Genomic DNA, 13,489 nt, shown 5'->3' with positions numbered 1-13,489 from the left:
AAAATTATGGTGGTGCACAAGGAGTACACCTCTCATTAAAACTCCATGGAGACAATAGTTACCTGCTTCAGTAATCTCTGTACATGTTGTGTTTATTTTTTAAAATCTTTTGTGGAGATTTCAAGAGCAACATTGGGCATGTGCCTGAATCAATGTCTAACTGCTTGTGTTGCGTCAAGATTCATGAAAATATGTTTGCTTTAGAACTCTAATGTATTCCCGGCTTTAATGCATCACAATGCATTGTCAAATGTAACCTAATCGAATTGTGACCCTCTGAATCGGATCTAATCGAATAGAATTGAATTGTGACCCTGCAAATCGTAATCAAATGGAAATGTGAAGGCAGTACCGATGGACACCTCTAGTGAGTATTATGAAAACAGTGCCCCATGCTTACAGTCAAGCATGGTGGTGGGACTGACATGCTTTGGGGATGCATGAATGCTGTCAACATTGGGAAGTTGAATTTCACCAAAAAAAACAACATGCATGTCAACATGTACTGAGATTACTGAAGCAGATCACTATTGTCTCTACTTGTGTGAAGTTTCAACATGAGGGGTGTACTTGTTTTGCACCATGAAAATGGGAAAACAATGTTTTAATTTTTACAATTTAATTGAGGTCAACCTTTCTTTTCTTGTCATGAGTCTCGGAAGTGGGGTGTTTGGATAAGCATGTGAAGTATTAAACAGTTTTTTTTTTTTTTTTTTTTTTTTTAAGCGCAAGACACTTTCCTGTGGGGAAGAAAACCGCTATTCCAGAGATACCAATATAATGATTATTGAAAATATATTCCACATTAAAATAATTACTTGGTTGATTCAGCAGTTTCTTTTGACACGCCCTCAACCACCGGCTTAAAATGGCGAGCCAGGCTGCTGCCAAACCCCGTCGCCAAATCACTGGCCTCACCTTCACTGAGGCAGCTAAAGATAGACGTCACACTCTTCTTTTTGGGTGGCTGCTGTCGCACTATGGCAGGCAGATTGGCCATTCTCCCCTAAAAAGGAGATAAACACACTGGAAATGAGACCTCAGGGTATTTAAAACAGTTATTTAGGTTAGCACTATGTTGAGATAGAAATGTGTAATTTATTTTAGTATTTCATGAACATTCTCTGGCAAGTGTAACAAAATGATACTAGGTACCCAATTCATTTTCAGAAAATGTTCAACTTCAACGGGCAAATGATACATCCCCCCTACACACACACCCACACCCTTACACACATTTTTATGCACACCAGGTGAAGGAACTGAATTTCATGTATGATGTATTTCTTTGTAGTAGTAACCATATGGATGAACTTTTTGGAGGAGGGGAATGTTACCAAAATTAGCTTTTCATTAAAACTTACCCCAAGTAGGCATCTAAAAACGTGGGCTGACATTTTTTCGCCCACAATTCTGCGATTAATTTCTTCTGGGGTAATGGTGTATGTTTTTTTTTTTGGGCCAGTGATTGCCAATCGGCCAGGAACTACAAAAAAGTCAGGCTGACTCTGACTCTGGCCCTCCTCCTTCTCCTTCTCTTCCTCCTTCTCCCTGTCTTCCACCGCCACCATCTCATTCCTATCCTCCTCGTCCTTCTCTTCCACCTCCATCTCATTCTTCTCTTGACTCTCCACCTTCTCTTCCACCTCCTTCTCATTCTTCGCTTGACTCTCCACTCTCTCTTCCTCCTCCTTCTCAGTCCTTTGATCGTTCTCCTCATCCCCCCCATGCAATCTGATTTCTGAAGCATAGATATGGCTGTTAGTACATTCCTACTACAATATTTACAGATGGTCCACAGTACTTTCAACCCCAAGTCTCTCAACATGACAAGTCAATGTCCCTTTCAACCCCTTTTAGGCCATTTACGTCTCTAACATTAAAAGGAACACACAACCTAAGCATGAAATTATGTCAGTCTCAGTGACCAACAAACTGAAGGAAAACATTGGGGAAAAAATTGTTAAGATCAGTCAAGGCATTGTACCACTTCGGGGGCAGCTTTTTTTTTTTTTTCCTTTAGCTTAGTCTTGTTGCTGTAAACCAAGGGAGTCACTCGCATGCACAATGTCATAAATCAAAATATGTTTACTGCAACAATGTAAACTGTGATGGAAACTGAGATCTGGTCATTGAAATTATTAAAAAATGTATTTTCCTACCCCCACCCCTCAATTTAAACTACCCCCCCCCCCCCCCCCCCCCCCCCCCCCCCCCCTACAAAATATTAAGAGTTCCCAGTTTTCAGCAGAACACTTAAAAGGGAAACTGACGATAGATTACAAAACTAGAGAGTGTCTGCTTTCCAAAATGAGTGTAATGTCAATAGCACAAAGGGTTTGGATACAGCAACCATTCCAATTTGGAGAGGCGTTCTCAGGCGTTTATCAGGCAAATCTGCCGGAATGCCAAGGGGTTAATGTTGGGATGCTGCTAAATCAGCTGTCAGACGTCCAAACTTTAAGGACCCCTGGTTTACAGCAACTGTGATAATCTAAAGCTAAATAACACTGCTTCCAAAGGACAATGACTGGACAGATTTAACAGGGGTTTTTCCCCAATGTTTTAAGTCTGGGGGAGACGTCGACCAACAATTTATGTTTGGATGGTGTATTCCTTTATTTAAATGGATCGGTTTGGCTTACTGAACAGTTAAGCACAATACTGAAAACACCAGAAACCCTCACTAAAATGAGTGTGGGACAGGGGGCACTTGAATTACTCTGAACAATCACATCAATAACGTAGGGATAGTAAGAAACATACTGTACCACCTCACTTGTTATCAAAGTTAATTGTCTTTTTTTTTTTTTAAAGGATGGTTATGAAGACTAGAGGTGCATTCAAAATATGACATGGAACAGAAATCAAGCTAGATAAATAAATATAATATGTGACAAACAGCTGCCATTAATGATCATCTGGACAAGCCACTAATCATGGACGGAGAGGACAGAGAGTGAGCACTCATTGGCGGCCACTGTTAGTACTGCAGCTAGTGGCTCTCGCAGACAAGTAAATAATGAATGGGTGTCAATGGGGCTGTACGCTTCTAATCATTTTATCTGCCTGTGCCATTTTTTCCCTGGAAGTAATGAACACGCGTTTGATAGATAGAACTATGTGAATGCATTTGGTGACACATCTGTATTTTGTCTAGAGCTAGAAAGGGGAGAAATCACTTGTTCAAACCATAACATCGGCATATCACGTCACAAAATCCTGCTTTACTTTAGTGCTGGACGCAGATGCTCGTCTGCCAACCAGCTGTATTAGTCGAATGCTAGCTTGTTTTTGACCAAACGGTCCATCATGGAGGACATAGGCCTACTTTCAAATGGCCTTTTCAGTGCATTCATACAGTTATTGAGTTCCATATTTGTATGTTGATACATTTTAAGTGTACTTACGTTCACAGTATTCACACAGACGGCAACATTTTTGGGCACAGCGCTTGTGCCGGTTTGCCCCACAGCCACGGCATTGTACCTTAAAAGTTATACCAAATGAAATCAATTACAGACTTATGCTTCAAATATCAAGACTGGATGATTGTCCTTCTCACATGGTATACTACAACTAGAAAACTTGAAAAGCACTCAGAGGGTGGAGTCCTCTGGCAAAGCAAAACAAATGGCATGCGATGACAAAAATAAAATTGCATGTTATGTAAAATGTGTACATGCAACAACAACAAGGCTTAGGCTCAGTACTGCCATTGTTGTACCATGTGTTCCAGGTTCTAAGTAACACACTAATGCTTAACACTGTAGGGTTCATCTAGAAAAAAAACAATAACTTCACCTTTTCCACATTACTAGATTTGATATATATATTTTTAATCTTATTACTGTGTCAAATATGTCTTCAACAATCCCCAGAAAAATGACAGCCATGAATGACTACATGATGTACTGCACCTTATTTGCAGGTCTGAGGGTCAACAGGCACTCGCTACATTTGCCAGTTCGGTCTACAGATGAAATTAAGTAAAGGTTACATAGAAATAATGCAAATGCACAATGCCTATGCCTTAAAAGAAAGCCTATACACTCTTTGAACATTTGAATATCTGCTTATTTAAGGGTTTGTATGTTGCAGTTTCACAACAAGTGTTCTTTTGAGATCTGATTATAAATAAATAACAATTAAAATAATATTCATTAATTCCACCAAGTGTCCTTTCTGTCCACAGACTCGGGGGGGGGGGGGGGGGGGGAATAAAACAATGACCATCAGCAAACAATTTCCCTACATGACAAACTGTGCTAAGCCATGCAAGTTAATCTGAGTTTATTACATGGTGCGTGCGACGTCATTCATACCTGATAAATTGAAAAGTTGTTTGCACAGTTGTGCCCTTACGCTCGCTATAGGTCCAAAGTCAGGGACATGTCCATTACGAAGGGCATCTCCAATCATGATTGCCTCAGCATACTGAGAAATGATGAACAGAATCGATACATGTTGTTACAGACGTCCAAACATAGGTTGCAATTCCAATGTCTGCATTTTCATGGAATAAGGAAAAGTTTTGAGCATGCACTGATTGGGTATACAGGTGAATCCCCAAAAAATGCATATTGTGAAAAAGTTCATTATTTTCCATAATGTAATGATTAAAAACTAACGTTCATATATTTTAGATTCATTGCAACCCAACTGAAAAATTTCAGGTCCTTTATTGTTTTAATATTGATGATTTTGGCGAACAGGTCATGAAAACTCAAAACTGCCATCCTGAAACATTAACATACTTCATCCGACCAATTAAAAAAGGTGTTTTTAATACAAAGTCAACTTTCGAACAATTATGTTCAGTTATGAACTCAATACTTGGTCGGAAATCCTTTAGCAGGAAAATGACTGCTTCAATGCGGCGTGGCATGGAGGCAATCAGCCTGTGGCACTGCTGAGGTGTTATGGAGGCCCAGGATGCTTTGATAGCAGCCTTAAACTCATCCACAGGGAGGAAGATTGTGTAGACGGACATTGGGGGACCTGAGAAAGCAGTGGACTGAGTCTGGAGTATGAAAATGAAGAGCCACAGTGCATAGGTGTGCAGAACATGGGCTACAGGTGCCATATCCCCAGGTCAAGTCACTTTTGATCAATATCCCACAAATTCTTGATGAAGTTCAGGTCAGGAGTCTAGTTGTCAGGGCAATTGAGGACAGTGACACCATGGTTAGTAAACCATTTACCAATGGTTTTGGCACTGTGAGCAGGTGCCATGTGCTGAAAAATCAAATCTTGAACTCCACAAGCTTTTCAGCAGATAGAAGCAGTTTCATTGTTCAGCACGGCATGGCAATGTCCTTCTACACAATCTGTGTTTAAGGCTGCTATCAAAGCATCCTGGGCCTCCATAACACCTCAGCAGTGCCACAGGTTGATTGCCTGCCACGCCGCGCTAAAGCAGTCATTTTCTGCAAAAGGACTTCCGACCATTTTCTGAACATAATTATTCAAAAGTTGACTTTGTTTTTATCAAAAACACCTTTTTGTAATTGGTCGGATGAAATATGCTCATTTTTTGGGATGGCAGTTTTGAGTTTTCATGACCTGTTCGCCAAAATCATCAATATTAAAACAATAAAAGACCTGAAATATTTCAGTTGGTGTGCAATGAATCTAAAATATATGAAAGTTTAATTTTTATCATTACATTATGGAAAATAATGAACTTTATCACAATATGCTAATTTATTGGGATTCACCTGTACTACAAAGCTGGTTTAATGTCAAGTTATCCTTGAGGCACAGGTAAATCGTCTAATAGATGAGTCTAGAAACCTATTTAGTTAAGAAAATGTGGGCTACAGTCTCCTCTATTAGACAATTTACCTCAACATCTGGGTTAACTTTAAGTTACTTAACACTAAACCAGTTTTGTATACCCCATGTGAATCTGAGGGCATCAAAGAAAGGCTGTACAAACCAAAACAACTGACTCATAAAATTAACTCAAGGCAAAAATAAGTAAATTAAGATTACCATGATAACATGGATTCCGCAGGAATGGGAGTCTGTCTGCTTTGGGTGTTTTACAGAAACAACGGTCCAGGGACCATGGCAGCCCCTTGCCTCCGCAAAAGAGCTGTTGGAAGGAAAAAAAGATCAAGGAACTATTGAATGCAGGCCAAATAGGCTTGGAGTGCAACCCATACAATGAGACATGGTCCAATCCTCCTCCATTCCATGTGCTGTTTTTAATGCGTTAACGAATTGCAAGGCAACCTTATTACTTAGGGAACGCAAAACAAGTTGGCGTGGAGGGTGGCACTGTAACTGTATTTGATCTACAGTTTATATACTGTAGTACTGTATAGTGATTATGAGCTTGAAAACGTGTTTCCAAAATGGCAAATAATATCACCTCCAGTTTTTCACCAATGTCTTCGTTTTTTCCTTGGACTCCCCAAAGGAATCCATGAAGACAATAGTTAAATTGTCCATGTCAGCATACTAGAAGAGAGTGCACCATTAATAGCCATACAGATGCTTAGAAGAGGAAATACTTTGAAGAAAATACTTTAAAACTTGTGATAAATAAATGTTTAATAAATGGAATACCAATAGGTATGTAGTATCATATCAACTTACAAAAAGGGTCCAATGATTTCCGTTTTGGAGGTAAGCTCCTAGAATTTTTTTTTTAAGTATGTTTTGCTACCACGGGACAGAAAACAAAAGATTAGATAGATAATCAAACATAAGACCCACTTTGAAATTGAAGACATAAAAATGGGAATCCACTTAAATGGTGTATACCTTTAAAAAATAAGCATTGCAGGCCCTTTTGGACCCCTCCAATATTTTCGCAAGGGTTTCGGTCACAATGTGCATGGATCCTGGACAGCTCTGTCACACACAAAACACAGTATTATTGACATTACATTAAAGGNACACTGTGCAGGAAATGGTCAAAAAAGGTATTGCAACTATGCTGTTTATTGAAATTGGGCTGCCTATTGCCAAATTTGATCTTTACATGAAAGTTTACTAAACAAATATTTTCTAGTATGGTCCAAGTACAGTAATTTTTGCAGCTAAAAATAGCTATTCATGGAAATTCAAAATGGCGGACCATGGAGAAGATTCCCCTTTTCATGTATGAAAAGTGCAATTTTTCCAGTCATAATGAATACTTAGAATTTGATGCTGGTGGTAAGTATTCATGAAAAAGGTAACATTAGTGAATGGGCAGCAACTAAAATGGGCAGCAACTAAAAATCTCACACAGTGTCCCTTTAAGCATTTTAAATGGTCAAATCAAATGTAAGATTAACCCGATAAATACTAATAAATAATTGGCTCAATACCTTACAAATGTTGAAGAGGAAGGCATCAATTGCCTGTTGAAGAAGCATATAGGTCAACTTCATTTTATGCACTCACCCTTAATAATGGGATCACACAAATTGTGTCCTAAACAGCATGTGGCCCAAAATAAAATGTAGAATTGATTGTAGTACAACATTAGTAGGGGAGATTTTATAAATAATACAAACTCCCGCACACTGTCCTTCATTCGCAATGTTTTAATGGACAGGTCTGCCAGCCGTTCAACGCGCAACTATTGTGTGAATGATTCACGTCAGTAGAACACGATTGGTCAGCCACAACTAACCGATGTTTTAAATTTAAGTTTGAACCATTTGTATTGTGATAATGTTTGAAGAAAGTCAATAGACCGAAACGTCCATTAAAACATTGCGAATGAAGGACAGTGTGCGGGAGCTTCTTTGTTTGTTCTCAAGTTGGCCACCTAAGTGGTGGTGCATCTCCAAGCACCTGGCCGAAAGGAGGTGTGCAAAGAAAACCTTTGAAAAATAAATGATACAAACAAAAGCTGCATTTGCTAGCAAATAAAATGCAATTAAGACACTGGTACTCAAAGAAAATTAGTTAGAACCTCGTCAGGAATGTCACAGTCCTCGAACACAGCCCTCAACGTGGAAACGAAAATGTTGTGGGGCCCACACATTCCAACAAGGTAGTCTAAGAAAAAAAATTGAAGTATATAGGCATGAAAAGAAAAGCAATCAGCACTAAATCATTTGTAGAACACCTTGAATATCTCATTACACACCCAGTCATACTCACCAGGCATGTTCTAGTCTTTTCTGTGGGAAGAAAAACACCAAGTGAGTAAAATTGGATAACCAAAAAAGAAAATGTTGTATTAATACTCTTCAGTTTCTAGGATTTTCTTGAAGGTGCGGTGGAAGGACCAGATGACACCTTCGGGAGGGAGGTTTACTATCATTCTACAACCAAACCTTGCTAATTGGCATCTGTAAAGCTACATGTGGATGGCTGGACCAGTGCTCAGCAACTTGCTATAATAATAATAATTATTAGGGATTAATGTGAAACTAAATTGGTCAAGGGGTGATGCATAATGACAGGAAATTAAAATCACCCTGGACTGATGACAAAAGACAAAAACTGTCCAAGTCAAGTTGATGTCTGTCGAAGACTAGGCCTACAGATAAGTAACAGTCCACGATGAATGTGGTACTGTATCAGTCCAGGATAAAGATATGCAACAACAGTCTAGGATGGATGTGACTCTGTATCAGTCCAGGACTAATGATAAGTAACAACAGTCCCAGATGAATGTAGGACTAAAGATAAGCATCAACGGTCCAGGATAAATGTAGAATTCAGCAAAAAATGAGTTGCGCCCCTTTATGCAGGTCCCTTTCGGTTTTGGTGTGGCATTCAAATTAAGCATAGAGATGCAGAGTTAATGAACAAAGAAGTGCCATTTGCAGAGTAGACCCCAAGTCTGCAGTGGCCATGCGCTTTGCCGATGGGAATCATTCAATTACAGACTTGGAGTAATCAAGTCACAATGCCACAAAAGTCCAAGCAGGCGAGGTGGCAACACCAATTAGTTTGTACTCCAGTGTGAATGTCGATACACCAAGCGCTGAATTATTAGGCAAACAGGTTTTTTGACCATACCGTCCATTTTACATATTCTCCAACACTAACCTGTATGAACAGGGCAACACATTGGATTTGAGCATTCTAAGTCATACACATTTGTATACTGTATTAAGGTGAAGGTGAGGTGGAAGGAGCCCAACACCCTATTTCAGGTGTGCATAATTATTAGGCAACTTTGTTTTCCTCTTGGACAATGGGACACAAAAGAGATCTGTAAACTCCAAAGAGTCTATGAACAATTTAAGTATTCCAGAGGGATGCAGTGTCTTGAAATTGCCAAGTTATTGGTCACGTGTACAGAACTATCAAACACGCTGTTCCAAAGCCATCTGTGTCACAAGAAATGTGTTTACAAAATAACTGCCTAAGACTGGTGAAAAATTGAGGTGAAACTAAGAGAAAACTCTACCCTACCTACAATTATATCAGCTATATTGTTTGCTCTACCTTGCCGAAATAAGAGGAGTTTGTTTACAGAAAGGGCAAGGGTGGACCTCGGTGACGTTTTGAATCGGTACCGCCCGCGCTTACCCCGTCATTTAACATTTAACATAACCTACGGGGATAACTGAACAACTCCAGCCAGTGAGGCCAACACGGCGCCATGGTGCTCTCTCGGTCGCAGGCTAACACAGAGGAGTGGGAGTTAAATCTACTCTGTGAGGCTAATCAAAGTAGCCAAACGCCCAAGATTTTGCTTCTGTAATACCAAATGACAAAAAATCTTATCCCCACCCGTCCTATCTTAACTTTTGTCTTAAGTTAGGAAGTTTCTGTAATAAATCCTACATTGAGTGTTGTGAAGAACATGGTATTCAGCACTCAGAGACAAGGCAGAGGTATGCACCCCAACGCACATAAGTCAAAACGGGGTCAAAAAAAAAATCATGGCTAGATCGATAAAATACAGATTTCCACTCAGATGCCAACAACGCTCTGCATAAAGATTATCCTTAACAAATAGTGCTAGGTGGCACTTCTCCACTATACCCCTCAAAAGCAACAGCATATTTGGTCCAAACCGATTAAAACAAACTCGGTTACTATCCTAGCTAGATTGAATGTTGGTTGCTAGCAAGTTAGCTACCTCATGAAACCTTTAAAAACATATGCCTAATTGTTTATTAAGACATTTTTTTCTCTTACGCACGTCCTACAAGCAAATATCTAGAATAGTACAGAACTGCGCAATGTTCTACGAGTCTTACCTCTTTGGAATGTCAGCGTGGCAGGTCCCTGCAGGGGTCTGTTCAGTGCGCACGTGTCCTCCTTCTCCGGTTGTGCACAAAGCAGGCGGGCTGGCATGGCACGTCGTTGCCAATTTGAAAAATGCAAGTTTTTTGGGGCGGGCATATTTGGAAATGCTAGTCGCCTTGTTGATGACGTACCACCTCTAATGATCCCACCTCTAATGACCCCTGATTGGTTGGCTATAACATTAATCCTGGACGAACGTTTTCACATCGGTCCAGGAGTGTTAATTACTTGGCGATATCAGATCGTGCCTGCCACAGCGACGAGTTCTGTACCTTTATTTCTGAGAGTGTGTCATTGTTTGTTTGCTCTCTGTTTTTCAACTGCAAATTGGTGCATGAAGAAAAAAAAATTCATTAGCAGGCTTATTTTCAAAGACAGCATCATACAGAATAAGGCAATGCCTCATGTACGTACTGTAGGTCTTTGCTGCTTTGGGTAGCTCCACACATTATCTCCATATTATCTGAGGTCTACTGAGCCAGGTCTTGTACTGTGCTCCACTGCTCCCACAATATATCCGCTTCAACTCCTCCACTTGTCCTGGCTATTTTGGCTAAAAAGCGGGGAAAAAAAACCCTGTTTACATTATGAAACATCAATCTGGAGGGTCTCCATTATTCACGAAGAGCCCATGTTGCTGTTTTTATGGCAAAACGCTGTACTGTAGTGTCTTCAACGGTTTTTTTTTTTCGTCTTCTTTCCCATCTCCCCTCTGGATGTGAGTGTATGTGCATGAAGGTGCTCTTTAAGTATTTAAGAGTTCCCAGCATGTGCAGCTACTAGCAAGCCGTCTTGGAGGGGAGTGGTGAGCATGGTAATTTGCAAGCCTGACCTCATGGTGCTACGTTCATTATTCATATGTCTTTTATCTCTCTCTCTCTCTCTCTCTCTCTCTCTCTCTCTCTCTCTCTCTCTCTCTCTCTCTCTCTCTCTCTTTCTGTCTCTCTGTCTCTCTTTCTCTGTCTCTCGCTCTCTTTCTGCGCGTTTGAAAATAATCATGCGTGCAAGAGTGTTTGGTTTTTCCGGGTCGATGTTTGGTAGTTAGAGGGGAGAGAAGTGAGAAGAACACATTAGAAGAAGTGCTTCATTAAATCGTGTTGTTGCCTTAGCTGAACTTTGCCTGAGCTTTTCCTGCTCTGATCAGATACAACGAGAGATACAAAAGTGCAGGAAATCACAGCAATGTTTCTACAGTTCACCTTGAGTAGTGCACTCCAATTTGTATACCTCCCAAGGGTTGGTAAAACTTGTTATTATCAACCTTGTTACATGTATCAATCCCAGGTTCATGCATGAATAGTGTAAATTACCAAGTCATAATGATTAATTTAAAAATCGATGATGGTGGTAATTATTTATGAAAAGAATGGACAGCATACAAGTTTGTAAATAAACTACTAAATAAATTAGCTTTAAAGAAAGGCAAGGCAAGGCAGACAATAATTTGCTAATCCGTAGTTAGCAGAAGATTGTTGGTGGTGAATGTTCCATTCCTACCCCTCGTGACACCCCCCCCCACCCAACCCAGCCTGCATATTAACAAGACAAAATGCTTCCCGCCTCCAAACCTGCCAGACGCCCTCCAAGCACTGCTAACGATCACCTGAGTTTAATTAAGGAAGAGCCGAGACGGAAAAATACTTTGGCACGGGAACCTTCCCTGAACGGGACTAAAACTAGCACTTGGTTTGGAATGATAAACACCAGTCTAATGTGGTTTTTAATCTTCAGACCAAATTGAAGATCTTAAGGCAAATGAGCTTCAGCAGGCCTTTGAAAAATGCAAACATTTTTGTGCTGGGACCTTCCCTGAACAGAGCTAAAACACATGGTTTTGGGAATATAGCCCCGTCTAATGTTTTTTTCCTAATATTCCTATCACATCGAAGGTTTTAGGGCAAAACAAGCTTCAGCGGGCCATTGGCAACTTGTTGAGAGATTGAGACGTTTTTGCCCGGAGATGTTCCCCGAGTTGTGCTACAGGTTATAGTTGAGGGGGCGCTGTGGCGCAGCGCGCTAAGCCCTCCACATTTGGGCTTGCATGCCCAAGGGTTGCACCCAGGGTTCGAATCCAGCCTGGGTCATTTGCCATCCCTACCCTGTGTATCTCTCCACATTCACTTCCAGTCGTTCTTCACTGACCTATCTGAAATAAAGACAAAAAGCCCATAAAATACATAAAAAGACTATGGTTGGGATGTGAACACCACAAAACAGCATTGTAATGTTTTCTTTACTACATTCCATTTTAGGTCTTCCGCAAGGAAGAGGTTCACATAGGCATTGAAAACTTAAAAAAAAAAAACTTGATATGGTCTTTGTAGAGTAAGGGACCAGCGGTTAAGGAAAAGTTTGGGTGGGTCTGGGGGTGAAAAAAGACAGCACATCACAAGACATTGTTGGGGATTCATTCACTCTCTCTTCAGTTACTAAAAGCCGCAAGATCTTCACATCAAGGGAACAAGATACTTGATTCACAGAAGCTAAACAGGCATAGCCTGGAGTCTGCTGCTAGACTCTTTGTCTTGGGAACCAGGCGAATAAATGCCGCTGTGGCACTCCTCTGTCAAGTTGTGCCTCCTTGCAGGGCTGGATCTGGCATGGCGGCATTTCCCGATTGGCCCTGCACCCTAGTGGGCCCCTATTTTCAGAAGAAAAAAAAGTTTTACATTTCTGAAAATAGGGGCCGGTGACTCACCGGTGACTCAGTTCTGCGCCGTCAATTATGAGTGGCCCCTTTTAGTCAAAAGTGCCTGGGCCCTATCTATCCACCAGTCCAGCCCTGCCTCCTCGTACCGCTCCTCTCCTATCTCCAGCCTCACTGATGGCTCTCTAAAGGTTGCACTTCATCTTGCTGCCAGTACAGTAACAAAAACAAAATAAAACAGTGTTAAGTCAACTCTTAGAGGATCATGGGACAAAATGTACTCTAGAAGATATGAAATTGACTCTGATTCTGCTCTCTAATGGCACTCTACAGTCAACTCTGATTAACTATTTGGCTAACTACAGTTAACTTTAGGAAATTCCTTGATGAACTACAAACAAATCAAATTTGGCAACAGTTAGTTGTCAGGGAGCAGTGGCATACCACATGTGACTGCCTGCTTGTTTGTCTGCTTGTAACCCTGTACTTAAGGGCCCAATAAAGGAACATCTCTTTCTATGTCTGCCGTAAATAATATATGAAACTCTACAGCCATCAAAACAAACTAATTAGTCAGAGAGGATTAATGAACAAGACAAAGATCTCATTTGTGTAGAAAAAAAA

General features: G+C 40.5%; 2 protein-coding genes across 2 annotated transcripts in view; one reads left to right on the top strand and one right to left on the bottom strand.

The window, feature by feature from the left end:
• il1rapl1b (interleukin 1 receptor accessory protein-like 1b) overlaps positions 1–13,489 on the top strand; it is a 595,103-nt gene that overhangs the window by 333,335 nt on the left and 248,279 nt on the right. The window lies entirely within an intron of this gene.
• LOC134460149 (uncharacterized) lies at positions 734–8,113 on the bottom strand. Its single transcript, XM_063212608.1, has 12 exons — positions 8,096–8,113; positions 7,919–8,004; positions 7,326–7,358; positions 6,775–6,864; positions 6,607–6,672; positions 6,380–6,468; positions 5,998–6,100; positions 4,326–4,437; positions 3,921–3,973; positions 3,411–3,489; positions 1,365–1,741; positions 734–1,006 (listed from the first exon to the last, which is right to left on the bottom strand). The coding sequence occupies exons 2-12, from the start codon at positions 7,988–7,990 to the stop codon at positions 815–817; spliced, it is 1,266 nt and encodes a 421-aa protein (XP_063068678.1). The 5' UTR covers positions 7,991–8,004; positions 8,096–8,113; the 3' UTR covers positions 734–814.

This window comes from Engraulis encrasicolus, chromosome 12 (assembly GCF_034702125.1).
Source record: "Engraulis encrasicolus isolate BLACKSEA-1 chromosome 12, IST_EnEncr_1.0, whole genome shotgun sequence".
NCBI lineage: Eukaryota > Metazoa > Chordata > Actinopteri > Clupeiformes > Engraulidae > Engraulis > Engraulis encrasicolus.
Note: the sequence above shows the minus strand (reverse complement) of the source record. Positions and strands in the feature narration are given on the sequence as shown.

What these genes read in the sequence shown, in the direction of transcription:
- LOC134460149 (XM_063212608.1), bottom strand. Translation starts at nt 7,990, where the DNA reads ATGTGTGGGCCCCACAACATTTTCGTTTCCACGTTGAGGGCTGTGTTC. An exon ending in TCCTCTTCAACATTTGTAAG is followed by an intron (nt 6,865 to 7,325) that starts GTATTGAGCCAA and finishes TGTGTGTGACAG; the next exon opens with AGCTGTCCAGGATCCATGCA. An exon ending in GAAATCATTGGACCCTTTTT is followed by an intron (nt 6,469 to 6,606) that starts GTAAGTTGATAT and finishes ACTCTCTTCTAG; the next exon opens with TATGCTGACATGGACAATTT.